Here is a 26,656-nt window from a genome sequence, read left to right as displayed (position 1 = left end):
CTTTGGCCGCATTCATTAAGAATAATCTATGCCAGGGGTGCGCAAACTGGCGGGGCAAGATTTTTTTTGGGGTGTGGCGCTGTGGTTACAGAGGCCTCGCGCTCTTCCCCCAAGGCATTTAAATTAAATGCCGGGGGTCCGCGCGAGGTCTCTGTAACTCACTACAGCCGGCTTCGGGCGACAGCCTCAAATGACGGCGCAGGGTCACATGACGTCACATGACCCTGCGGCATCATTTGACGCCGACACACAGGTAAGGGGGCGTGAGCCCTGGGGGAGAGCAGACAGGAGGGCGCAGTGCTAGAAGTTTGGGCACCCCTGATTTATGCAGAAACTTCACATGATTTGGCATCATGCTGACGTACACGAGGGGAAATACAGTAGGTGTAAAGTATCTAGCCACATTGATGTTGAGAGCCTCAGGGTGAATATAAATATGCTTCCCTTAGCGTCAATTTAACAGCAATAATCAGGGATTTTTCACCCATGTTCCTTGCTTCTCCGTTTACCTAACTGTGATGATAAGCCCAGCTTTACATAACATGGAAACTCTGAAGTTTCCCAACACATTCAAATGGTACAACGGTCTAGGAGTCCACTGCGCTTCTGCTTTATGGAACAATGTTCTGTGCTCTGTTACAGTGTCTGATTGCCAGGGATCTCCAAAATACCTTACAGGATCAGAGGAGTTAGAGGGGGGGAGCTGATGTGAGGTTGACTAAATCTTAGGACAGCTCCTCCCCTCACCTCTTTCTCTCTCTGGGAGGGGTGTGCTCTCTCTCCCTCCACTTGTTAGGGGGGGTTGACCAGAGGGGAGGGGGATTTATTAGACTTTGTCTGCTCTCTTCATCCAAACACTTGGTAGGAGAGCTCCAGTCCAGACTAGGCAGCGAGAGGATAAAACATATTAAAAAGAGAGAAAGGCATTCAGGGTAAGTACTTTTACATTGTTACGAACAGGCAGGAGATTGCTATATACTGTATGAAACAAGAACACTGGAAACAGAGAAGTGGAAAGTAGGAGTTGGATAAAGTGTGTTAGGATTGGGGAAGGCGTGTTTGATTTTGCTTTCTTAGTGGGTGATGCAATCTGACTAATATGATACAAAAGTTTTCGCTTTCTTTCATCCCTTTCACGGGTGCTGGTTATAATGTTTTAGGAATATTGTGACGATGAATCGGTTAATCTGTACTTTCTATGGCGGTGGTTTCAAACTTTTTTTGGGTTAAGTAACCCTAAGTGAAATTCTGAGGAACCCCCAACATCTCTAATAGCAACTCTGTGACCAGATGCATTGTAAATTCTTCTGTATTTGATACAATTTTCAAATGACCAGGAAAATGCAGGGAACCCTTTAGAGATGCCCATGGAACCCAATGGTTCCCAGGAACCCTGGTTAAAAAACACTGTGCTAGGGGGACTGAGTTACTAAGAAGTTTCAAAAGTTAATAGGCAGCATGTATGCACTATGCTGAGACTCCCAAAGCATCTTTTGTGATACATGGATTTGAACATATATACTTTATTGTGATAGCAATGTATATGCTTTAACAATAACATTTAGAAGGCAGTAGCGATTACAGCGTTATTTATTTAAAAAATATTTTACCAAGAGAAAATGTATTGAGATGAGTATTCAGTAGGAGTAGAAAGAACAACCAGATTCTTTATAGAACCTTGGAATCATAAGCAGGTTTCCGCATGCTATATGATATGACTTACTGTACCTATTCCACAAGCTGGACCACTCAGCTCGTGTTTATTCTGGCATTCAGCACCTTAGGCCTAATGGCACAGAGCCCCCTTACGGAATGTCACCACCATTCTGGTCGCCTTAACCTGGCATGGCATCGCCTTCCCAAACTATCCAGGTCTGAGACACCACCCTCCAGGAACCAATACTGACCCTCCCCCCCCCCCCGAGTAAACATTACTCCCACCGAAACATTCCCAAACTGTGACTATACTGAGCAATATCCCAAACCCTCTTTCAAAATCCTTGGCCCTGCATTACACACACTTTCACATATATGTTACACAGTAACATAGTAGTTTTAGTTTGAAGAAAAGACATATGTAAATGTTGAGGAAATCCACCAACTGCTGCTGTATATTAGAGATGATTCTTTTTTTTGGAGACTTGTATAGAGACAACGGACGTGACGAATATTATCATAGATGCAATTAAGGCCTATGCAGTCAATTGCAAGTTAAATGTAAAAAATGTATTAAGAACAAGCAGAAATAAAAATAAATTAAAAAAAGAAGAGTGGGACGAGTAACGCCTATTACGCCAAACATTAGAGCATGGGAGCGCAAAGTAACGCCTATTACCCCAAACATTAAAGCATGGGAACGCAAAGTAACGCCTATTACACCATACATTAAAGCATGGGAGCGCAAAGTAACGCCTATTACCCCATACATTAAAGCATGGGAGCGCAAAGTAACGCCTATTACGCCATACATTAAAGCACGGGAGCGCAAAGTAACGCCTATTACACCATACATTAAAGCATGGGAGCGCAAAGTAACGCCTATTACACCATACATTAAAGCATGGGAGCGCAAAGTAACGCCTATTACCCCATACATTAAAGCACGGGAGCGCAAAGTGTGCAAGACTTTCCTGGGGGGGTTCAGCGGTTGCAGAGGTCCTGCGCACTTCCCCGATGCATTTAAATTAAATGCTGGGGGATCGCGTGAGTCCTCTGTAACATCAAACTACCTTGATTCTGCCGGCATCAGGACTCGTCTCCATGGCAACGCAGCGTTACATGACAGTGCGGGGTCACATGACGTGACATCACATGACCAGTCGGCATCATTTGATGCCGCAGGGGGCTCAGCAGCAAAGTTTGCGCTCCCCTGCATTAAAGTATGGGGTGGGAGGTAAACACCTTAAGTTGGACACAGCAGAGCCATGATAATATTAAAAAAAGGGACCTGGCCATAAAGAATATTTGAAAGATTTAGCTACTTTCATTTGTATAGAGAGCGGCACTTTGTTTATATATGGAAACCATTTATGGAAAATAAAGTAGGTTCTGGAATCCAGATCAGAGCGAGCATCTAGTCTCTCAGAAAAGAGCACTGTAAAAATAATTGTATCCCACTGAACGATAGAATTTGGGGGCACGGTGGTGGAGAGAGGGTTCTATCTAATCAGTCATATTAGCTGGTCTAACTGCTATAAAAGCAAAAACCACAATAAAAGTGGTATGATTTGGAAACATGCTCCATTCAGGCATATTACCTCAAATGAAATGTTTAAAATGTAGAGGGAATTGAAGTCCATTAATTGTATGGATGGTAGTGTAAGGTTTTATACCAATATCTCCTCACTTAGCGACATGATCAAAAACAACATATAAAATCAGCCTTTTCCATACCACATTTAGGACACAGGGATAAATTGACTATTAAAAAGATAACTTTTTTCCATTTCTCCAGAACAGGAGCCCAGAAACAATCTGATAAGATTCTGTAAGGGATTATATACCCTAGGTGGGGCCAGCAAAACACCGGTGTTTAAGATCCAGTCATTTACCAGAAAACAAACCGAAATTGCCTGATTTATCTTCAGTTTATATTGTTTATTGTGACGTTTTCTATTCGTTTTCTATTTTGAAGGTACTGACCCAACAATGCTTTATGGGGCCTTGTAAAAATTCTGGTTCTGATTTATTTCACCATCCGAAACACTATAACGTTGGCGGTGCTGCATCTCATCTTCCCCTGCTGGATGTCACAAGTTCAAGGATTCTTGCAGTTTCACTGCGAATAGTTTTAGAAAGTAAAACAGTAATGAAATCACTGAATTTTCCCAGATGAATTTTACAGCCTTTTAGATCAGCCTTATTTTTCCTGCAATGTTTGAGATGATAATAATAATAATAATAATACTAATAATAATAATAATAAAAAGTAAGGAAAATGACATTGAAGTAGAATGTCAATGACAAGTGAAGGCCAAAACTAAAACTGGCCAAGCGATAAAGGGAATGTGTAAAGAAGGGAGATTAGGGGAAAAAGCAAAGGACTGCAGTATTAATTTGTAGGTTACAGGAGATATCACACTGATAGGAGCCTATGCCGTAAAATAAACAGCAACGTTTGGGTATTGCCAGCACAAAAGAGTCATGGCAACAAGTTGGCATTCTTCTGTCTTGAAAACGCTTCCACTTAAAGAAAGAACAAGTTAATTAACTTCCCGATAAGCAAACATAAGTGATGGGAGAAACAGAGCTAAAAGCAGCCAAAGTGACTTCTGTTTCATCTGTGGTCAGTTCAATTAATTAGCCTAAGTGCTGTATCTTTTCTGGCAGTGACTCTGGGGTGATTAACCCTTTTGGAGCCTGGGCGGCCATATTCACTGTTTGGTCATTTTACAGGGAGGGTGGGCTGAGGTTGGAGGAAACACTTTACTACACAAGGAATGGAATAGAGCAGGGCAGCGCACATTTTTGGAGCTGCACCCCCCTGTCTGCTCCCCCTCATGCTCGCGCCCCCCTTCACTTGTTTGGCGACGACAAATGACGCTGCGGGGTGACGTGATGTCACGTGACCCCATTTCCATGGAGACGGACATGTGACGTCACTCCGCATGACACCGCGCGTTGCCATGGCGACGCTTCACAGAAACTCTTCTGAATCCCAGTAAGTGAGTTGCAGAGGCCTCACGCGATCCCCCGGCATTTAATTTAAATGCCTCGGGGAAGAGCGCAGGGCCTCTGCAGCCTGCCGTGCCCCCCCTCCCACTTTGTGCACCGCTGGAATAGAGCAAGGGTGGCCAATCGCAGTCCTCAAGGGCCACCAACAGGCCAGGTTTTAAGGATATTCCTGCGTCAGTGCAGGTGGCTCAATCAGTCCCTGCTTCAGCACAGGTGGACACTGATTGAGTCAGCTGGGCTGAAGCTGGTATATCCTTAAATCCAGACCTGTTGGTGGCCCTTGAGGACTGGAGTTGGCCACCCCTGGAATAGATAGGTAGGTCTCCTGCTTCCCGAAATACATAACGGAAAAGTTGCTACTTTGTGGTCATTACATGGGTCAGTGAGCACAATGGATGATGTGCAGCTTCCTATTGACCCATGTGACGTGGTAATGTTTCTCCTGGAGGGGACAGTACAGAGGGTACAGGGGATAAAAAGGAAAATACATTGTAACCTTTCACTTTATTTACTGACACATGGTGTGTCATTTCATTTATATACACACATTGTATCACTTTTCACATAGACTAGATGGTATCTATTTATACTTATGTCACTTACAAGTATATATACAGGGAGAGGGAGTGGCTCAGTGAGTAAAAGACACTGACTGGCACTGAGAGTTTGAAACAGGGAAGCCTGGTTCAATTCCTGGTGTTGGCTCCTTGTGACCTTGGGCAAGTCGCTTAATCTCCCTGTGCCTCAGGCACCAAAAACATAGATTGTAAGCTCCACGGGGCAGGGCCCCGAGCCTGCAAAATGTCTCTGTAAAGCGCTATGTATAACTAGCAGTGCTATACATGCTACTATTATCTATATACTCACTTTATACGTGGATTAATATCACAATCTGGTGCACAATTATTTTATTTTATAACATGCTATTATTATCTATATACTCACTTTATACGTGGATTAATATCACAATCTGGTGCACAATTATTTTATTTTATTATCATGCGGAAAAGACCTGGACATTGACAGCACCTCCCCCCCCCCATCTCTGCACGGGGGGGGGGGGGGTCTGTTTGCTACTCAGCTGTGTTCACTTCACCTCAGACGCACTCGAGGCTGTTTTACACTGTGTGCGGCCGAGCGCGCGCGTGCCTGTGCGAAGGCGCGTGCACGTGCCGCACACGTTTTGAGTGTATACTGTGCGCAAGTGTATGACTGTGTGTGTGTATGTATGTATATATATATATATATGTGTGTGTGTGTTTAAATAAGTTTTCAAATAAATAAATCCTTTAATATTTTTTTAATAACATTGTATATACACACACACACACACACATGCATACACACATATACACACGTATACACACGTATACACACGTATACACACGTATACACACATATACTTACATTTTCAGCCAATTGCTGAGGTTCGCTGATGTTATAGCTGCTCTGTTATTGGTCTTGGGTAAAGTATTTCAGGATCATATTGTAGCATTTCCGTCTTGACACATTGCCTGCTCTCACACCTCTATCTCCGCACTATCCCACTTATTACCCAACTCCTTCAAATAACCGGCAGCTATCCGAAACACACCAACCTTCACATCCCCCTGTACCCTATGTCTCCACTTACCCTTCTTTATAGATTGTAAGCTCCTCTGGTCAGGGCTTCCTTACCTACTGTAACAATGGATGTTGTTTGATATTTTATTGTTTCATCCCCCAACTCTATTGTACTGCACTACGGAATATGTTGGCGCGTTATAAATCAATTATAATAATAATAATAATTCAGAGTAATTAGTTGAAGACCTCAAAGGCACAGAAGGTATTAATAGTCTACTCCAGGCCTGCACAACATACGGCCCGCCTGGCCTCTCTGTGCGGCCCGCGATGACTCCGGCCGGGCGCCTGTTAATTAATTAAATAAATAAATAAATAAAAAAGTTTAAAAAAGAAGTTTAAAAAAATGGCGGCGATTCATCCCCCCCCCCCCCTCCACCACCTCCCCTCCTCCACCCCCGGGTTTTGCGGTGCGCGGGGGCAGCAGCATGAGGAGGATGTTTTTTTCAATAGCAGGCTGCCGGGGAGGTCAGAGGGGCTTAGTACTGGGTAGAGAGGACGTGCTGATCTAAAAGGTGTGTGTGTGTGTGTGTGTGTGTGTGTGTGTGTGTGTGTGTGTGTGTGTGTGTGTGTGTGTGTGTGTGTGTGTGTGTGTGTGTGTGTGTGTGTGTGTGTGTGTGTGTGTGTGTGTGTGTGTGTGTGTGTGTGTGTGTGTGTGTGTGTGTGTGTGTGTGTGTGTGTCATTATTTCGTTTTTTAGACTATTGATGGTAGGATTCTCCAGGATGGTTAAATTGCACGAGTGAGATTTGCTATGTCTTCAGAAGTTACTTCTCTAACTGGTAAACCTATACAGCTGAAATTATTAAAACAGAATTAGCAATAATGTCTTTAAAATTTTAGATTTTTTTTTTGTTCTAATATTTACAGTTAGACAAGCAAAATATACAGTTTTAGTACATTGTATTCTATTTAAAAGTCTGAAGCGCTGTTTGGAGTTGGGTTAAGTAATACATGATTTCAGATATTAACCATTTATGTTTTCATTTGTTGCTGTCTGAATTATCATGTGGGCAACTTAATACTGATCTGTTTATCAGCACAGACAGGGATACAATTATCACCACAGGTGATTTTATATATATATTTACAATGTAAAAATGGTTGGTAACCACTGGTATAGAAGACATTATCACACACACACACACACACACACACACACACACACACACACACACACACACACACACACACACACACACACACACACACACACACCACACACCACACACCACACACCACACGTATGTGTGTGTTATAATTTCTTCTATACCAGTGGTTCCCAAACTTTTTTACATTGTGCACCCCAAGCTAAAAAAATATTTATTCCGCGACCCCTAATTAATAAAGCATATTGCCTACTCATCAGACTATTGCTAACAATAGTGTCCTCAGCTCTTTGGGGAAACGCATGCTTAATCAAAACTCAAATTGCACCCCAGTGTCCAGTATAATGGTCAGTTACTGCAGTAGCTTCCAAAATCACTTTGGACTTTAGAAACCCCTGTTGTAATTGACAGTAATACCACCCACACTAAGGTGCAGTGTGGAGCCTTACTAGGTGTGAGGTCCCCACACGGGCTCAGGAACCCACTATACTCCGTGAGATTTGCCATGACATATTTTTGGGGGTAACCCCTTGGAGACACTCCACAAACCCCTAGGGGTTCCCAGACCCCAACTGTGAATCACTATTCTGTACAATTTTAACAGATTTGTTCTAACTCTAAAACACAAATAACACTACAAATGAACAAATATACAGCATCTGCTGATTTCGCTATCGGTTACTTTACTTTGAGGTTCAAAGCCGAATAGCCAAGGAATGCAGCAGCAGTTTCATATTTGCATAGACCAGAGCGGAGTTATGAATCATGTTTTTGCTCCCATATTTCAAATGAATGATTTCACAGGTTGTTAATCTGTTAGTGGGATTGGGGTTACAAAGCAAAATATGGGCTGAGGCAGAATAAATCTAAAGTATGCAGAAATAAAATAACACTTCCATTAAAAATGTCTAGGCAGCATCATAAACGACAATATTGAATTAAAGCTCTACTAGGATCTTTTGTCTAGTGCATAGAACATGTGATATCATTTATCTAAAACATAGATGACATTTCCCTACAAAAGTGTGAACAAAACATGCATATGCAACAGGTAAAAAAATAAAAGTGGACATTACTGGCTGTCCTGTCACAAGCTCATGCCAATCAATGTGTGATAAAATACCAATATCCGCTGCATGCTCCAGACCAGGGATCCCCGAATTCTACCCTCCAGGGCAACTAGCAAGCCAAGGTGTCATGATTTCTCTAATTAACACTAAATTACCCTAACTCCTGTAATTATTTACTGAGAGAACCTGCTTAGGTCTGTGTTTCCCTGAAAAGCTGACATGGTGCTTGCTCTTAAGGGACTGGACTTGTGGTGCCCTGTCCACATGGATGTGGATTTGTAACTCCCATGGATATGACCTCGGAGAAATCTTTATAAAGAATATCACATAAATAATGAAACTAGTGATATATTTTACACCTAATATGGCTTCTCAAACATCAGGAATATTTCACTCTGGGTAGTGTGAAGTGCAAGGTCAAGGATAACTGCAGCAGTTTTTGCTAAGGTCATCTGTCTGTTTGAGAATTATTGTTTTGGCTCCCCGTTAACAGGAAGCATCTTACATTATTTATTAATGCTGCTTTAAAATGTAACGGTGGGTCATCTGAACAAGAGAATAGTGACACCTTCAAATCTCATATAGGACCTACTTTTATGTGACATATGATCATGCTCGTTATTCCAAGAAAATCAATACCTGCAAACCATTAGACGTGGTATTGTCAAACACAATTCTCTTAGCAGCAGTAACAATAGCAAGGAATAGTTTTGCAGGGAAAGATAAAGGAGGGCGGGAGGACACTTAGGTTTCGCACAGCGTGTGAGCAAGTCTGTGTTTGTTACTGTTCTTGTTAACATGGTTACTCCTGTTGTGCTTGGGTGATTTTGATCAGTTATCCCATTGTGGTGACAAAGAGATGCCTGGTTTTCCCTTCTTGGAATAAGGGTGTGGGCCTTAAACCCACAAAGAATGAATTTCTTTAAGATGTTCTTATTTACTTTCTCCCTGTTGACAGGGCTTGAAATTCATCTCAATGGGGCATTGCTGACACTTCCAGTATTAAATGCTTTAACCCCGTTTTTTTTCCAGAGGACATGCCGTTAGTTTAGCCAGCTGTTATTATTATTATTATTTTTATTATCACCATCATTTATTTGTAAAGACCCAACATGTTCCGCAGCGCGGTACAATGGGGGGTACAGAGTGATATCAATTACATAAACTGGATGACATACAAGTAAGGACAGACAAGCGCAAGCAGCTACAGAAGGAAATGAGGGCCCTGCTCCTGAGAGCTTATACTCTAGAGGGGATGTGGAAACAAAAGGTGAAGTGGCTGCTCATTGTGGGGCGGAGTATGCCTCAGGATGGAGCTTGGTCACATTAAGGTTTGGGGGTGTTAGATAGGATGAAGCTTGGTCCAAACGCACAGCTGGATCCATTAAGGTTTAGGGGGGTGGATGTTAGGGGGTGTTAGATAGCATGGTGTGTGGTCCAGTTGCACAGCTGGTACCCATAGGGTTGGGGGGAGGGGGAGGGGGAAGAGAATACAATATTTTGGCGGAGGTGGAGACGGCAGGACATAGTGAGGACTTGAATGTGAGGAATGAAGGAGAGGGCAGAGTCAAAGATGACCTCTAATCAGCGGGTTTGGTGTGTAGATGAGATTGTGGTATTATTGACAGTGAGGGAGAGCTTGGGTGTAGGGATGTACGGATGGCAGTGGAAGGAGGAAAGATTATTAGTTCTATTTTGGATATGTTAAGCTTCCGGTAATGGTGGGAAATCCAGGAGGAGATTGCATAGAGACAGTTAGTGACGCAGGACATGAGAGAGGGGGAAGGTCAGAGGAGGAGAGGTAAATGTGGATGTCATCAGCTTAGAGAGGACACTGAAAGCTAAAAGAGTGTATTAGTTCACCAAGGGAAGAGGTGACCAGTGAGCAGAGGGCCAAGGAGAGAGCCTTGTGGGACCCTGAAAGAAAGAGAGAGTGAGGAGGCGGAGGAGACACCCGAGAAGAAAATTTACTTTCCAACCTTAATTCAACTTAAGTATCTGAAATAAATGGATAAAACCGTATTGTCAAATTTAATTGCAGTGCAACTTACTCATCAGCTTTATATTATATTAGTATTGTCTATCAATATCTGAAAAGCCGGTATCCCGAGCCTGTACTTGAAGAGATATTAGGAACAGGTTTCAAAAACTGCAATAATCCATTTCTCCTCCTTTTAGTAGTAGTGTTTCCCAAATCCAGCCCTCCGGGAACCCCATCAGGTCAGGTCTTAAGGATATCCCTGCTCCAGCACAGGTGGGTCAATCAGCGGCTCAGTCATTTTGACTGAGCCACCTGTGCTGGAGCAGGGATATCCTTAAGACCTGTTGGGGTTCCCTGAGGACTGGAGTTGGGAAACACTTGGCTAAGGGGCGACGAGAAAAAAAGGGTGTACTTTGGCGTGGTTACAGCCTTAGAAATGCTTTGGCCAAAGAAGGTGTCATTGTATTCTCTCAATGTATTATTTCCTGGTAAAACATTGTATAAATAAATAAATTGTGCTTTTGAAGCTATGTTTAAAAAGGTATGAAATATTACTATTCCACAGCGCAGTCTAATGTGGGAGGGAGGAAAATGAGAAACGAGTACATATATTTTAAGAGAAACTGAGACAATAAAAAGGAGGTACTTGCCCCAAGGAACGATTACAAGACAATGAAACATTAGAACATATATTTTAATGTACATTACTGAGTGCTGTCAATGTTTTCTAATTCTTCTTTTTTTGCCTGAAAAACTTTCACGGGCCTCTCAGTAAAGGGGGCAAATGATTTTAAGTCTTATTTTTTTGGAAACGACATTCTCTTGTTGTTTTAATGCAAACACACCATCTGACATGAATCACTCTCTCCTCTCAGTTCTCGCATTTCATAGAGACCACTGCAAATACATGACAGAGGTCTGTACCTGATGCAGACAGCAAGCTGTTAAACTGATTACCAAGTCATTGCCCCCTGCTATGTTCTGTTTATTGCTTAAATGTTTCAGGTCAACACAACGCCCCATGGATGATACTAGAGTGGGTTTCTGTTTCCTTGAGCCAATGTTTGCTTAGGAGTAAAGGGACAATGAATGAGACATGTTAACAAGAATATGGTAAAACAAAATGGCTTTCTGCTTTTAAAGACGTGTTATTTAGAAATTCAAAAGTAATTAGGGTTGCTATCAGGTTCCTAATTGCTCAAACTGTTTTAGCAAGTCCAAGTAGCAAAGCTGTTGTCAATTAGGACAAGAGTTGTGTGAATGTAACACAATTTCCATTGTGAACATTTTTGGGCGGATTTTTAAAGAAAGTCGCACATTTGTACAACCAATAGTAAAAAAAATGTTACACTATAGAAGGCTTAAATCTTTTCATAGTTGCATAGTTTCATAGTAGATGAGGCTGGAAAAGGACGTACGTCCATCAAGTTCAGCCTATGCTAAATTTAGACAACAGATACTTTATCCTATATCTATACTTACTTATTGATCCAGAGGAAGGCAAACAAAAAACCCCAGAGTCATATCATCCAATGATATCTCATAAGGGGAAAAATAAATTCCTTCCTGACTCCAAGAATTGGCAATCGGATTAATCCCTGGGTCAACATCTTTCCTTATACTTATCCTTTTCCTGCCAAAGGGCATTGTGGTGTCCCTGCCATGCGTTGTTGGTGGTGGTTGCCCTGCCATGCGTTGTTGGTGGTGGTTGCCCTGCCATGCGTTGTTGGTGGTGGTTGCCCTGCCATGCGTTGTTGGTGGTGGTTGCCCTGCCATGCGTTGTTGGTGGTGGTTGCCCTGCCATGCGTTGTTGGTGGTGGTTGCCCTGCCATGCGTTGTTGGTGGTGGTTGCCCTGCCATGCGTTGTTGGTGGTGGTTGCCCTGCCATGCGTTGTTGGTGGTGGTTGCCCTGTCATGCGTTGTTGGTGGTGGTTGCCCTGCCATGCGTTGTTGGTGGTGGTTGCCCTGCCATGCGTTGTTGGTGGTGGTTGCCCTGCCATGCGTTGTTGGTGGTGGTTGCCCTGTCATGCGTTGTTGGTGGTGGTTGCCCTGCCATGCGTTGTTGGTGGTGGTTGCCCTGCCATGCGTTGTTGGTGGTGGTTGCCCTGTCATGCGTTGTTGGTGGTGGTTGCCCTGCCATGCGTTGTTGGTGGTGGTTGCCCTGCCATGCGTTGTTGGTGGTGGTTGCCCTGTCATGCGTTGTTGGTGGTGGTTGCCCTGGCATGCGTTGTTGGTGGTGGTTGCCCTGCCATGCGTTGTTGGTGGTGGTTGCCCTGCCATGCGTTGTTGGTGGTGGTTGCCCTGCCATGCGTTGTTGGTGGTGGTTGCCCTGGCATGCGTTGTTGGTGGTGGTTGCCCTGGCATGCGTTGTTGGTGGTGGTTGCCCTGCCATGCGTTGTTGGTGGTGGTTGCCCTGGCATGCGTTGTTGGTGGTGGTTGCCCTGCCATGCGTTGTTGGTGGTGGTTGCCCTGCCATGCGTTGTTGGTGGACAAGACACTTTTTGAACCAAATAGCCATGGTTATTTTTTTAAATCTAAATATGTTACAATAAGAATGGCAGATGCTTTTAAAAATAATAATTGACAATGAACTAAAGTCCGTTAAATATTTATCTGAATAAATCTGTACGCCTTCAAAACAAAATCTTTTCATACTTGTATAAAATCCTCTTCACCGGGAAAAATAAAGTCCCTGCCTCATTTCTGCCCATCTTCCCCTTGAGACGTATCATGGAAATAACAGGTAATGTTGGATTATTGATAAAATTCCAGTTGCAGGATTCCCATTAAAGAAAGAAAAGCATACACTTTCACATCATATAAAAGAAGTGGTACTTTCATTGGAAGGATTAATAAATGTTTTAACCCATTCACTGCGAGAAGTCCCTCTGACATGGAAGCCTAATATATTGGTTTAGTTGAATACCAATATTTCTCTACCTATTAAGTCAGCTATTTGAATTGAGATGGGGAAAAGCTTTCCTATTATTAAAAGTGCACACACGTGGTCCTCCCCAAAACTTGTGTGTCAAGTTACTTTACAACAGATGTGGCCAACTCCAGTTCTCAAGGGCCACCAACGGGTCAGGTGTTAAGGATATCCCTGCTTCAGCACAGGTTGCTCAATTAGTGGCTCACTCTGGCATCAGATGCATTGTAAATTCTTCTGTATTTGATACAATTTTCAAATGACCAGAAAATTGCAGGGAACCCTTTATTTACTTATCAAATGTTTTACCAGGAAGTAATACATTGAGACTTACCTCTCATTTTCAAGTATGTCCTGGGCACAGAGTTATGATGACAAATACATGGTTACATTAGGTGAACATGGTTATACATTATGTATAAAGACATTGCATGAACAGTTTAACATATTTTATCTTTTAGGCGTATGAAACAGCTACAGACCAGATTAAAATGTGAGACAGCTTTAGTTTTGAAATAACTTAGACTGGTGGCGGCTGTGAGAGTTTCTGGTACATTGTTCCAGGTGTGAGGAGCACGGTAAGAGAAGGAGGAGCGGACGGATACTTTGTTGAACCTTGGGAAAGCGAACAATTGTTTGGAGTTGGATCTCAGATGATAAGTGCTGCATGTGGTAGGGGTGAGGAGCTTGTTCAGATAGCTGGGTAGCTTGCCCAGAAAGTATTTGAAGGCAAGACAGGAAAGATTAAATTTGTGCCTAGACTCAAGTGATGGCCAATCAAGTTCTTTGAGCATTTTGCAATGATCACGATCATATAAAATGAATGCAGGTTTTACCCAGTGCATAGGCTAGAATTATGGTTGCAATTTCCTTCAGTCACTATGAATCCCATTGGGCAGCAAGGGAAAAATCTAACAAGCCACCTTTACAAGTCTGCATCAAGCCCACAATTGGTAATGCCACAAAAAAGCTAGGGGACTGCTTCCTTAATTAAGAAGCCTAATTACTTAACTTGATTTCCCCTACGTAATCTGTTAATATTGTGGTACGTTTGCGTATGAGTGAATTATTATTGTATTTTACTCCTGAGTTTGTGCAGTATAAATAGTATTTATCAGTAATATCCTTCTGTAGTGATTCATTGTTAAATACACAAGTGGACATTGTGTTGCAGCATCTTTTTTTTAATTAACCTCTGGCATTTGCTGATAGATATATCATAGGTCAGGGTGGAAATTCCATTTAGAAAAAAAATGCTCTTGTACTCTTGATCTTAGAGGTTACACAAGGGTGAGCTGTGGGGGGATGGGTAAGGAAATGCAAGGTGAATTCCAAGTACTCAACTAAATCCCCTCTCCCCCCCCCCCCCCACTGCACCCCCACCCCCTTCACACTGCTGATGGATGTATGGTCCTATTTCTCACTGTCCCTTTCATCCCTTTATTGCCCTGTCTGTTTGTGATGGTGAGGGGGTAATCAGGCTCACAATAAAGTTAAGCCCGTTTGGTTACCTCTGATCCATGTATTGGGAGTTGAGAGTGTCAGCTCTTGAGCCCAGTGATTGTCTATGCATTGTATAAAATTATGCGACAATAAAGAATGTATGTGTTTTTACCTTTCCAGGAGTGCCAGCAAGCAGAGATTGCTAGGCTATGAATGAGAGGGGGATTTAAGGAGAAAGTCTTGTCAGAATGTGCCTAGCTAGTCGGGTTCCAGAGTTGCTGGATACCCCAAAAATGTACCTGGGAATCAGGTCAGACACATTGCTCCGGCAAAATCTCCCCTTGAAAACGCTTGTGCGACTAACCGCTATAATTCCCTGCATAAGCACAGACCAGAAAGGTAAATGGGGCATAGGGATGTGAGGTGTCCCCTTGTCAACGGGTCCCTAGGTTAAGGGGGATACCCAAGTAATGTCCAAATCACCCAGAACCTCTATAGGGGTTCTCGGGTACTCCAACCATACATAAGGTTGTGAGGGATTTTCTAAGTCCCACTTTCCGGAGCCAAGTTCTCAGAAAGGATCGTAGCGGTCGTGGATGGGATTTTATGCTGATTTCAGTTCTAGGGAATCGGTGGTACCTCCTGGTCAAGATTTTACACATCCTCAGAAGTCTGTAGAGCGGTGGCGTCTGGAATTGCTTGCCGATTTCAGTGCCAGGACCTTTCGGGCTATGTCCCGGTTAACTAAAGACTCTTGTTTCATACTATAATAAGCTAGGAAAGTCTATTTTTTTGCCCCAGGTCCCAACTAAGTGGGTTCTTCTTATATAGTTTGTGTTCCATTGTGTGTTTGCCTGTTTATGTGAATACATTTCCAGTTTATTTCACTTATCTTGTTTTGCTCATTGCATGATCCCAGCATAAAGGTGTAAATGCCTGGTCTCTCGTGACTGTTTATTTACCATTCTCTCTGCAATACCTTTCCTACATCTATGTATGTATGTATTTATATAGCGCCATTAATGTACATAGCGCTTCAGAGTAGTAATACACACACAATCATATAAATAACAAATAATATAATTAACAGATCATGGGAATAAGTGCTTCAGACATAAAAGTAACATTTAGGAAAAGTAGTCCCTGCTCCGAAGTGCTTACAATCTAATTGGTAGGTAGGAAGTACGTACAGAGACAGTAGGAGGGCATTCTGGTAAGTGCGTCTGCAAGGGGTCAAGCTTTAGGTATCAGGTGTATAGTATTAGCCACAGAGCTACTCATATGCTTCGCTAAGCAAGTGTGTTTTAAGGTGGGTCTTAAAGGTGGATAGAGAGGGTGCTAGTCTGATATTGAGGGGAAAGGAATTCCAGAGGTGTGGGGCAGTCAGTGAGCAAGGTTTAAGGTGGGAGAGGGCTTTAGATACAAAGGGGGTAGAGAGAAAACATCCTTGAGCGGAATGCAAGAGTCGGGATGGTGCATAGCGAGAAATTAGGGCTGAGATGTAAGGAGGAGAAGAAGAGTGTAAAGCTTTAAAAGTGAGGAGGAGAATTGAGTGTGTGATTCGGTATTTGATAGGAAGCCAGGAGAGGGATTTCAGGAGGGGAGATGCTGAGACAGATTTAGGAAAGAGAATAGTGATTCTGGCAGCAGCGTTTAGGATAGATTGTAGGGGAGACAGGTGAGAGGCAGGAAGGCCAGAGAGCAGGAGGTTACAGTAATCGAGATGGGAGAGAATGAGGGCCTGTGTCAGAGTTTTAGCAATCGAGCAACAGAGGAAAGGGGGTATATTTGTAATATTGCAGGGGAAAAAGCAACAGGTTTAGATACGTTTTGAATGTGAGAGAGGAGTCGAGTGTGACCCCTAGGCAGCGTGCTTGCGCTACTGGGTGTATGGCAGAACTTCCAACAGTAATGTGGAAGGAGGTAGTGGGGCCAGGGTTGGAATGAAATATATGAGGAACTCTGTTTTTTACACATGTTAAGTTTAAGTCGGTGGAAGGGCCATCAAGGATGATATCGCAGAGAGACATTCAGAAACTTTGGTCTGTACAGCAGGCGTAAGTTCAGTAGTTGAAAAGTAAATTTGTGTGTCGTCAGCATAGAGGTGATATTTGAACCTAAGAGATGTGATTAGGTCACCTAGAGAGAGTGTGTACAGAGAAAAGAGGAGAGGTCCCAGCACAGAGCCCTGGGGTACCCCCCCGAGAGATCGATAGAGGAGGAGGTGTTAGCAGAAGAGACACTAAAAGTACCATGGGAGAGGTAAGAGGAGATCCAGGATAGAGCTTTGTTATGAATACCAATATGTAGAATGTGATGGAGAAGAGGGTGGTCCACAGTATCAAATGCTGCAGAGAGGTCACGTGTCATGAGCAGAGTGTAATGAGCTATGTCTTTGGCAGCATGGAGGTCATTAGTTATTTTAGTGAGGGCTTTTTCAGTGGAGTGAGCAGTGCGGAAGCCAGATTGTAGAAGGTCTAAGAGAGAATAGTGTCATGGTAACTAATGACAAGATATAATGAACACCAAATCTCTGGGTTGAACTGAACGAGGCTTAGATATAATAAAATATATTTATTCCTTAAAAAAGGTGAACACAGCAATATAGTACAATTAACAGACAAGAAGGTAACACTTACTTAGGGTTGGGGGATGGAGAAGTATCAGCCAGCAATTCTCCAGCAATCCGGTGACATTCAAGATGGTATCAGAAGAAGAACTAAAAACTGTAGGGTTGACACAGTTTATATACCTGTGTAACCCTATTCTTAACATTGAATACAGACTATTGGTGAACAATTATTTGTATCCAATCCCTAACGTGGAGACACAGATTAACCCATGCCCCCCAGCTAATTAGCCCATGTGTACTAGGACTCTATGAGTAGCCCCATAATTAAATCAGGGGCAACGACCAGTCTACCAAATGAAGTATCTGCATTGTTTGTAGGTGTAGACATAACACTTACAAACCACTCTAGTTTGATGATTCTCCACCCTCAGGTAACAATTAGAGTGGCAGAGTCTGTTGATTAGTACTTAGTGTAAACAATCAGGTAGTTAACTTTTGATCACAGTGCTTAGGCTCAATCAGCCGGCTGCCCTTCATGACCTATTAGCATAGCAGATGGGGTCTGCATTTTCAGAACAGATGCAAAATACCATACATATACACTTTAATATCTACACATATTAATGAGTTCCATTCTGGTGGGCTCAGTGGGTCGAAATTTGCCAGTTTTTAATGCCTACAGTGACTCCACATATTGGCCAAATATCAACTCTCTGCAACCTCCAGAACTGGAGATACAGAAATTCACTTTAAAACATCTTTAAAATACAGGATTATAATGAAACAGGGGAACATACATTTTCATGACAAGGTGTAAACCACATTCCTGGACCGCAGTCCAGTTAACCCCTTGCTTCCCTGTGAGGTCAGGGGGTGGCCATATGGGGTGCAACCCCTTTAATACCGGGCCAACCCCGTCTCCCTCTACAAATAGGTGTTGAGAAAATGGAGCAAGCGAGAGAACACAAGATGTTCAAGGAGTTTAGAGGCAGAAGGCAGGAGGGAGACAGGCCGATAGTTAGAAAGACAGGTAGGGTCAAGCTTGCTGTTTTTCAGTAATGGTATGACTGTTGCATGTTTGAAGGAGGAGGGAAAGGTACCAAAGTAGAGGGAGGGTTTAAAAATGTGTGTGAGCATATAGATTATAGTAAGAGTAAGAGGTTTTAGGAGACGGGAGGGAATGGGGTCAAGAGGGCAAGTGGTAGAGGGAGAAGAGGCGATCAGCAGTGACACATCCTCATCTGTGACTTTGGAAAAAGAGTCAAGGAAGGCAGGAGGAGAGTTAGGAAGAGGTGTAGGATGGGAGGACGAAACAGAGGAGATGTCCTGATGTATGGATTCCACCTACATCATCTGCGTTAGATTGTTATCTTGATTTTTACATTTGTGTTAAAATCATGAATTAATTAGAAATAGCTGTGTTAGTCCAGTTGCGATAGTGTAGAGTAAGTGAGTACTTCAGTATTAGATGCAGGGCTGCCAACAGGGGGGGACAAAGGGTACTGGCGTCCCGGGCCCTGTGAGTCAGAGTGGCCCGGCTGTCCGGGCCCCCTGCGAGGCCATGCCCGTTAAATTAAAAAAAAAATTATAATTTTTTTTACAAAAATGGCAGCGATTCTCCTGCGCGCATGCGCAGGGCAAGCAAGGTATACGGCCTGCTGCCTGTGGGTCCCCTGCTGCTGCCTGTGGGCTCCTCCCCTGCTGTTGCCTGTGTGCTCCTCCCCCGCTGCTGCCTGTGGGCTCCCCCCCCGCTCCCAAGCTGGGACGGAGGGGAAGTGCCAATTGTTATTCCCCTGCGCGCACGCCAGCCAACCCAACTTCCCCTGCGCGGGATTAGCCCGCCAGTCTCAAAAGTCGCCCACCTCTTGCGCGCCCCCTGAGCCCACCTCCTGCGCTCCCCTCCCGCCGCGGGATTAGCCTGCCAGTCTCGGCCGCCCCCCCAGCCGCCCAGCTCTTGGGCGCCACATGAGCCCACCTCCCGCGCCCCCCTCCCGCCCCGGGCAGCTGCCTCGGGGATATCGGGGGCAAAGGGGGGAAGGGACTGGCGGACAAGGAAGAAGGAAGCAGCATCAGCACCCACCCGGTCAAGGTAAGACACCCACCAGTCACTGTTACCCACTCAGTCACTGTCCCCAGTCACTGTCACCCACCCAGTCACTGTTACCCAGTCACTGTCACCCACCCATCCATTCACTCTCACCCAGTCACTGTCACCCACCTACCCAGTCAGTCACTGTCACCCACCCAGTCAGTCACTGTCACCCACCCAGTCAGTCACGTTCACCCACCCACTGTCATCCACCCACTGTCACCCACCCACTGTCACCGTCAACCCCACCAAGTCACTAACCCACCAACCCAGTCACTAATATTCACCCAGTCACTAACCCACCCACCCAGTCACCCAGTCACTAACCCACCAAGTTACCCAGTCACTAAAAGTCACCAACCCACTCACCCAGTCACCAACCCACCCAGTCACCAACCCACCCAGTCACCAACCCAAAGTCACCAACCCACCCACCCATTCACCCACCCAGTCAGTCACCCACACACCCAGTCACCAACCAACCCACCCAGTCACTCACCCACCCACCCACCCAGTCACTCACCCACCCACCGAGTCACTCACCCACCCACCCAGTAACTCACTCACGCACCCACCCAGTCACTCACGCACCCACCCAGTCACTCACGCACCCACCCAGTCACTCACGCACCCACCAAGTCACGCAGACAGGCAGTCATCTGTCTTGTTGAAAATATAAAAATAAACAGGTTGCATTGTAATATTTTTTCCGTATTACAATAAGAAAACAGTTAAGTAAAAGTTGCACGCTAAAAAAAAAATGTTGTGGTAGGTGCGCTATGGGTTCGGAGGGTGGGGGGGGGGGGGGCCTGCTCCTTTTATTTGTCCTGGGCCCCATGATTTCTGTTGGCGGCCCTGATTAGATGATACCTTTTTTATTTGGACTAACAATTGATACTATAAGACACACTTTCGAGAGTTATTTTCTCTTCCTCAGGTCAGTAATATGGGCCTATTGGGCCTATGTAACCAATGTAACCATGAATTGTTATCATAACTCTGTGCCCAGGACATACTTGAAAACAAGAGGTAGCTCTCAATGTGATACTTCCTGGTAAAACATTTGATAAATAAATAATAACTACATTATGGGAAATACGCCCCTGATTGTTCCAAATTTCACCACTTATTGATCTGATGAAGCCAGTGTTACTCTTAAACATACTTGAAAGTGATCTAACACAGGAGTGTGCAAACTGGGGGGTGTACCCCCCAGGGGGGGTTGTGGGATTTTTCTGGGGGGGCATGGGCGGTTGCTGAGGCCCCGCACTCTTCCCCGCGAGGCCTCTGAAACATCAACTTACCGGGATTCGGCCAGCTTCTGATCGCGTCGCCATTACAACGTGGCATCAAATTATGCTGCGGGGTCATGTGATGTGTCGCACCATCATGGTAACGTGACGTCAAATGATGAGGGGAGAGTGGGGGCGCGAGCAGTAAGGGCTGGCACACAGGGGGGACACTTATGTCTCAACTCCATTTTTTACATGATACGTGAACGCATGTGCACATTTCTGGAGTTTTTAAAAATTTTCATTAGATTTTATTTTTAGCGGCACAGGTTCAGCATGTTTATTAAAGGAAATGGCAATCAGCCTATTCGCTAAGGCAAGACTTACAAATTGAAGAAAAGAATCAAATGGCATGCTCAGCGTCTCCTGAAATCAGTAGTAATGCAGGTCTACAGATCCAACTTCATTGCACAGCTGAACATCATTCTCTATGTCACAATCTCATTTTGTTGACTCTGCGGGGTACAGAGAGCTGTCCCAAACTGCTGTAAGAAACAGATACTCAACAAAGGCTGTACTTAGAAGCAGATTGATCCGAGTTTTGAAAAGCGCGGGATTAAAATGGGAAATTGCCAGAGGAAACAATTAGTCAGAATGAGCAATGAACAATAACTCTGCTTTGCCAATGTACAGTACCCGCATGACGAAAACGAAGCTTGTTCCTTTTCTTCTGGAAACTTAAGTTTAGGGGAAAGCTATACACTGAAATAAAATGTTGTTCTCTTTCTTTCTTTTATGCAGAGATAAACGATGACGGCATTCCAAAGCTTACTGTTGATTCTGTGCTTGATGAACTACATAAGACAATCATTCACTCTAAATCTCACAACTCAACCATCGGACTCCCAGAACCTCTCAGTTTTGCCAGCTGGGTGTGGTCATGATGTCAACTCTATCTACTTTGCTCTTTGTGATCTGAACGCAGCTTGGGGTATTATATTAGAATCTGTGGCAGCCTTGGGAATTGTTTGCACACTTATTCTGGCAGCGATCTTCCTGGTGCTTGCTCCTTCAGTTGCTCGAGATGAGCGCAGAGGTGCATTAGCGCTTAACTTTATGTTTCTGATAGGTGTATTTGGTTTGTTCTCTCTGGTTTTTGCCTTTGTCATAGCCCCAAATGCTGCAATTTGTTCAGTACGCAGATTTTTATTTGGGGTGCTTTTTGCTATGTGCTTTGCATGTTTAGTTGCACACTCAATTCGGCTTAACTACTTGGCACTGCAGAATCATGGTCCTGGTGGGTGCTTGGTGTTTCTGCTGGCTGTTGGTCTTTTCATGGTGGAGGCTGTAATAAACGTGGAATGGCTTCTGATCACTAATGTGCGTCACAACCCTGAGTCTACTGACCCATCTGGTAACCCATGTAATATTACCAACCAAGACTTTGTGTCTGCTTTAGTCTACGTGATGTTCCTTATACTGACATCACTCATAATTCCTTGTCCAGTACTTTGTGGACACTATCTACACTGGAAACGTCATGGAAAATACATAGTGGTAACTGCATCCATCTCAATTGCCATTTGGATAGCTTGGATTGTGATGTACGCTTACGGCAATGAAAAATTAGGTCACCAGCGAGCTTGGGATGATCCAGTTCTTGCCATTGCTTTAACATCCAATGGTTGGGCATTCGTCTTTTTTTACTTGATCCCAGAGGTAGTAGAGATGGCAAAAACAGGGTACCAATATGAGGTGGATAGCAGGACCATAATGAAGAGACTTGCTGAATATCCACCATCCATTGTATTAGAAAACAAGGCATTCTCTATGGAGAACTTAGAAGTGACTGAACAAGTGGAAGCTGGAAAGACACAAGGTGGGTTGCCCTAAAACACTATTTAATAAACAATGAATAGTACGGTCCGTAATTATTGAGTAAATATCAGCTGTTATATTTAGACGGAGCAAAGTATACTGAAAACTGATAGGCTTTTACTCAATATGCTGTAAAGCTGTCAAAACATTCCTTTTATATGTATTAAGAACACTTGAAGATTGGGAAGGTAGATTTCCCTGTGTCTTATGGCAGTTCATGTAAACGAGACGCAAAGAGCCAATCGAGCAGAATCTTTTGTCTTAATACAACAGTAGAGATGTGTTGATCTATTTTTTTATCTTGAATGTCCATTGAACATCATTAAAATTAATATTACCATGGAACTGATCAATACAAAATACATTCATACCTGGAACTCATTTGCTATATTACAATGGCAACACAAGTATATGCATTGGTAGTGAATGCATTATTTTTTTCAATGTAAAATTATAATTTGCTGAAAGGTACGTAGTCCATATAAGCCATAAAAAAAGTTGTTTGTATTTTTACAATGGATTGTGTTCTTTTTCCAAAGATAGTGTAATGATCTAGATATAAACATTCTGTCTAGCGCAGCTAATGGTAATATCTTCAATCTTTTTTTATTCAGGAAAGCCAATTTCTCCGTACAGTAGCTACAGTGGAATCTATCCTACTCTGACTTTGTACCCAACGGTGAGCATGAATACCTAGCAAGAGTGGTGGTAAAGGGGGAGATTTGCAAAAGAAAAACATACCCAGGATTTAACAGTGCAGTGGGGAGATTTATTAAAGTTGTCCATTTGCAAACTCGAGGATATATCTGCATGATTTTTGTCAACGAAAATAATACCATTAAAAGCAATGGATTTTCTTTTCATGGACACATCTGGTGCAGTGTATGTACTCAGCAGCTGGGACTCAGATACCCCCGATTTATCTACTATCATTGATATTTTCCTGATTCTTACCAGATTAACTTATGGAAAATAATATTATGCATTGAACAGTAGGGTGACAAACTTTGATAACATCAATATTCCTGTGCATGTTATGTTTTATTACTTACTGCAACAAACAACGCTTTGAAAACAACATGAATAAAAGGGTACTTGGCAAATGTCTTTAGTTATCAGGGCAGTCCAATTTATGATTATCAAGAGTCTTAATGTATTCAATAATATCGATATTTCGGTCTATAATGACCTTGATCAAAATATGTAAATCAATAATATACCCGCTCAACAATATGACAGTTATAATAACTCCAGGGGTTAGAGGTCTTATGGAGTTATTTGTTCACTCTGTAGAGTTTGCACACTGTTTTGCAAATACAGATATCACTTGTGAGCACATTCACGTCTCAGACAGGTCTGCAACCCCGGTTTTCAACATTATAGCTTAGCATACAATGCTTCCACGGCAGCCAGGGATCCTGGGAAATGACATGCAAATGAGCTCAGGGTCACCTTTTACAGTGTTACCCATTTATAAAGGAGCAGTAGAATTTAGTAGTAATTTTTGGTGGCGTTCATTTGACTGACTATATAAACATAAGTTGTTGTACTGTGAGTATTAGCATATGTTTATCGTGGGGCAACTTGGATCTGTCCAATATAAGCTATTTAATATGCTGTGGAGCTGCTCCTCTGTGCTGGAAAAGTGTTCAGATGCAATCAAATGAATCAAACTACAACCTTCTCCATCACAGGAAGCAGCTTCACAATATAATATAGCAGTTTCCCCTACTCATTCCACCTCCCCCCTTTTTGTTTACATAGGTGGGGAGCAGGTTCTCTCCAGAGCTTAGCCACGTTCATTTTATTTCAGGGGACTCCATGACTGCAAAAATTGGGGGGGGGGAGGGAGGAAGCTATGGCCCAGACCCACAAATAGGTGCTAAATTTTAGCACGCCTTTACTCCCATTCACATGAGTGGGGGTAAGCACATGGCCCCCTTTTGTGGATCTGGGTCTATGAGTGTTCTTTTTACCCAGCGGATAAGTTTAGAAGGCATTAGGGGCAAGCTATGGGCATTTATTTGGACATCCCAAAAACACAAGAGAGGAATTACATTTTATTTATTATACAATATGGTATAGACCTTTAATTCTGGAGTAATCTAAAGTGTGCATAAAACCCCCCACATTTTTCCATAAAACCAAAATATAGTCAATTCGTACATTTCTGTGTGCCTTCTTGCCCCCATGAAGGGAAAGGGTTAAATACTGAAAGACCTATTTCTTTCTTTTTATTTAAATTATTATTATTATTATTAATATTATTATTATTATTATTATTATAGGAACTAGAAACTGTGAGCCATGTACCTCTGCCCCGAATTCAGATGGAACCTTGGAGATATCAACTGTAGGCTGCGGATACAACGAAGAGAGCTGCAGGCTGGAGAGAAGACATTCTCATTTTAACATGTCATATAGAGTTCAATGTTAAAGTCTTCAGAACAAGACTTTTACCTATGAAGGAGTTAAAGAAGCCAAGAGAGAAGCGGACAAATCCTTTGATCATGCCTGATGTCCATTGCAATGATTTTCACAAGTCCTACTAGCAATTCTTTCCAAATTCTATGAATATTTCATAACACTTCATTATATTTTAATCACAATCTGATTTACTGTCTTTTCTACTCCCCAGGGGGTCCCCTGAGCCTTCATTAACCAAACTGTTTAAAATCCGTGAGAGCAAATGTTTACTTGCCGTTCAATGCAACAAACATCGTCTCAGTCACAGTCACTTGTTCCTAATACAAAAAAGGATTACTCGATTTCTATACCTGGTTATGGTTTTCGGTGCACTGGAATGGTAGGGTTTCGTCAAATGACAAGTAGATGTATTTCTAGTATATTATCGGCCTTCCTGCATATTTTAATATCACCATATTACTCTACCGTTTTTAGATAAATTGCTGAATAAATTAGACCTTCTATTTTACCTTAAAATATTTGTAATTGTTTGACCTGTTTTTGTTTAAATTGTATTTATTTATTTTTAAAATGATGAACCGCCTCTTTATAGCAAAAATATGCGCTTGGACTTTAGTGCTGCCTTATTTGCTACACGTGAGACCCTAGTGTCGCTGCATTTACTAATAAATTTGAATTGAAGATACTGTAAGCCTCTTGAGCCTCATAAGTGGTGCACTGTATTTTTTGGTCTCTATTTTGCTTATTTTAAGAAGCACACAAAAGTAAAAAGAAATAAATATTTTTAATGCATGCACTTGGGTTGGATCTTCAAACGCACCAATCAGCTATTTCCTGGTGAGATGGATATCCTGGACCAGCGCCCGTTACAATATATGGACCTACACCGACATTATTTCTTGGTAAGCCCATGCTATTCCATACATTACCTGTGGGCTGCAAGATGTTTTCCTGTGTCAGAAGGTTATTTGCAACAATAGCACTGCTTAATAGATATGACCCATAAGGCTTTGCTTTGATGTTCTACATTTGAACGAAGTGCAAGGGCTGCTATAATCTGACATCCGTCTGTTTGTGCAGGCACTGAGGGGCTTGCTTGTTCTTTTTTTAAACATGTTTAAAAAAAAAACAACCTCAGTCCTGGGTTTCAAAAATATTTACCTTTAGAGTGCCCTTGTGATGCACCCTGCTCCTTTTCTAGCGGATGAGGCAACGTGTTCTATTACACTTCTGTATGGTGTAACCTTGTGTTCCCAAGTTTCTTTGGCTATATCTAGTAAGCCCCTTGGGTGTCGGCCATACAATAGTTCAAACGGGGAGAAGCCTGTGGATGATTGGGGAACCTCCCTAATGGCAAATAACAGGTATGGTAACAAACAATCCCAGTTTTTCCCATCCTTATCGACCGCCCGGCGTAACATGCTTTTTAAGGTTTTATTGAATCGTTCCACTAAACCATCTGTTTGTGGATGATAGACTGAGGTTCTGAGATGCTTGATTTTTAGGAGTTTACATAACTCTTTTGTTACTTGGGACATAAATGGTGTTCCCTGGTCAGTTAAGATCTCTTTAGGAATTCCGACCCGGGTAAACAGGACTATTAACTCTTTTGCTATGTTTTTAGCAGAGG

At 43.0% G+C, this 26,656-nt stretch overlaps 1 protein-coding gene across 2 annotated transcripts; it reads left to right on the top strand.

Annotated features, from left to right (window-relative positions):
- The first annotated feature begins 779 nt into the window (after positions 1-779).
- Positions 780-25,712, top strand: LOC142497512 (G-protein coupled receptor family C group 5 member C-like). Of its 2 annotated transcripts, none has more exons than XM_075605376.1 (4): positions 780-932; positions 21,523-22,600; positions 23,214-23,278; positions 24,888-25,712. In XM_075605376.1, the coding sequence occupies exons 2-4, from the start codon at positions 21,532-21,534 to the stop codon at positions 24,954-24,956; spliced, it is 1,203 nt and encodes a 400-aa protein (XP_075461491.1). In that variant the 5' UTR covers positions 780-932; positions 21,523-21,531; the 3' UTR covers positions 24,957-25,712. The 2 variants fall into 2 exon arrangements, with proteins under 2 accessions (XP_075461491.1, XP_075461492.1); XM_075605377.1 differs by lacking the exon at positions 780-932 and adding an exon at positions 4,066-4,285.
- Positions 25,713-26,656: the final 944 nt, after the last annotated feature.

This window comes from Ascaphus truei, chromosome 6 (genome assembly GCF_040206685.1).
Source record: "Ascaphus truei isolate aAscTru1 chromosome 6, aAscTru1.hap1, whole genome shotgun sequence".
In the NCBI taxonomy this organism is placed as follows: Eukaryota; Metazoa; Chordata; class Amphibia; order Anura; family Ascaphidae; genus Ascaphus; species Ascaphus truei.
Note: the sequence above shows the minus strand (reverse complement) of the source record. Positions and strands in the feature narration are given on the sequence as shown.